Here is a 935-nt window from a genome sequence, read left to right on the forward strand (position 1 = left end):
AGCGGTGAACGCGCTCCTATCCGCAGCGACCTCTCCATCTCCCGGCAAGAGCATGCGCAGGCTGCGTCCTCCAGGGCCCAGCGTGGCTCCCGAGAATCACGGTGTTCTTTCCTAAGTGCTTTTAAATCAAACGTCGAATAATCCGTCCTCCAATTCTGCTAACCATCCGTAGCAAAACCCGTTACTGAACACAGACTTTGGTCCAACCCCACGCTCCCGTCCGCTCAGAACTCTCCCAAACGCTGGCCAAGATGCAGGGAGACAAGCCGAGAATCCTGCCTCCCAGCCAGGGCTGGAGGGGAGGCCCCGAGCCCCCGGCGCCGCTGCCTTCGTGTCCCCCCGCCTTCGGCTTCCCTCCCCCTGCCCCTCCAGCCTAACTCCCGCTCCTCCACAGAGCGGAATGATGTCCAGAGAAACAGAGCAGTTCCGGGGCGCCTGGGTGGCCCCCCTTGGGCTCAGATCGCGTTCGAGAGTGGAGCCCCGCATTCCAAATGTACCCTCACCTGCTGCCGCTCCGGAGCCGGACACTGTTCCGGAGCTGGGAGGGGGGTGCAGGGGTGGGAAGGAGGGCGGGCTGAGGGCGCGCAGGGAAGGGTGAAGATGGCCGCGCACAGAGTCAGTGCTGGGAACGCAGGCGCGAGAAGACGGGCTGAGCGGCCCGCGCAGTGGAGTCCACTCACTTCTTCTCCTGAGTCTTCTTGACGATGAAGGCCACGAACTTCTTGATCAGCAGGATGCAGATGAGGAGCCCGATGACCCCGCCCACGACGCCCAAGATGATGAGGGTCACCGTGTTGTCCACTTCTTCCACTGCAGGCCAGAGCGGGGAGGGGGTGGGCGAGGGGAGCAGGAGCGTCTGGAGCCCGGCCCGCGGCTACAGCCCCCCCCCCCGTCCTCAGCCCCCCCTGTCCTCGGCCCCCCCGTCCTCAGCCCCC

General features: G+C 65.1%; 1 protein-coding gene across 1 annotated transcript in view; it reads right to left on the reverse strand.

Moving 5' to 3' along the window:
- Positions 1–365: 365 nt before the first annotated feature.
- SCN4B (sodium voltage-gated channel beta subunit 4) overlaps positions 366–935 on the reverse strand; it is an 11,820-nt gene continuing 11,250 nt past the window's right edge. The window contains exon 4 of the mRNA XM_029915138.1: positions 366–810. Within this exon, the coding sequence (XP_029770998.1) occupies positions 677–810 (134 nt within the window). The 3' untranslated portion in view covers positions 366–676. The remainder of the gene's footprint in view (positions 811–935) is intronic.

The sequence above is a fragment of the Suricata suricatta genome, chromosome 11 (assembly GCF_006229205.1).
Source record: "Suricata suricatta isolate VVHF042 chromosome 11, meerkat_22Aug2017_6uvM2_HiC, whole genome shotgun sequence".
NCBI classification, from domain to species: domain Eukaryota; kingdom Metazoa; phylum Chordata; class Mammalia; order Carnivora; family Herpestidae; genus Suricata; species Suricata suricatta.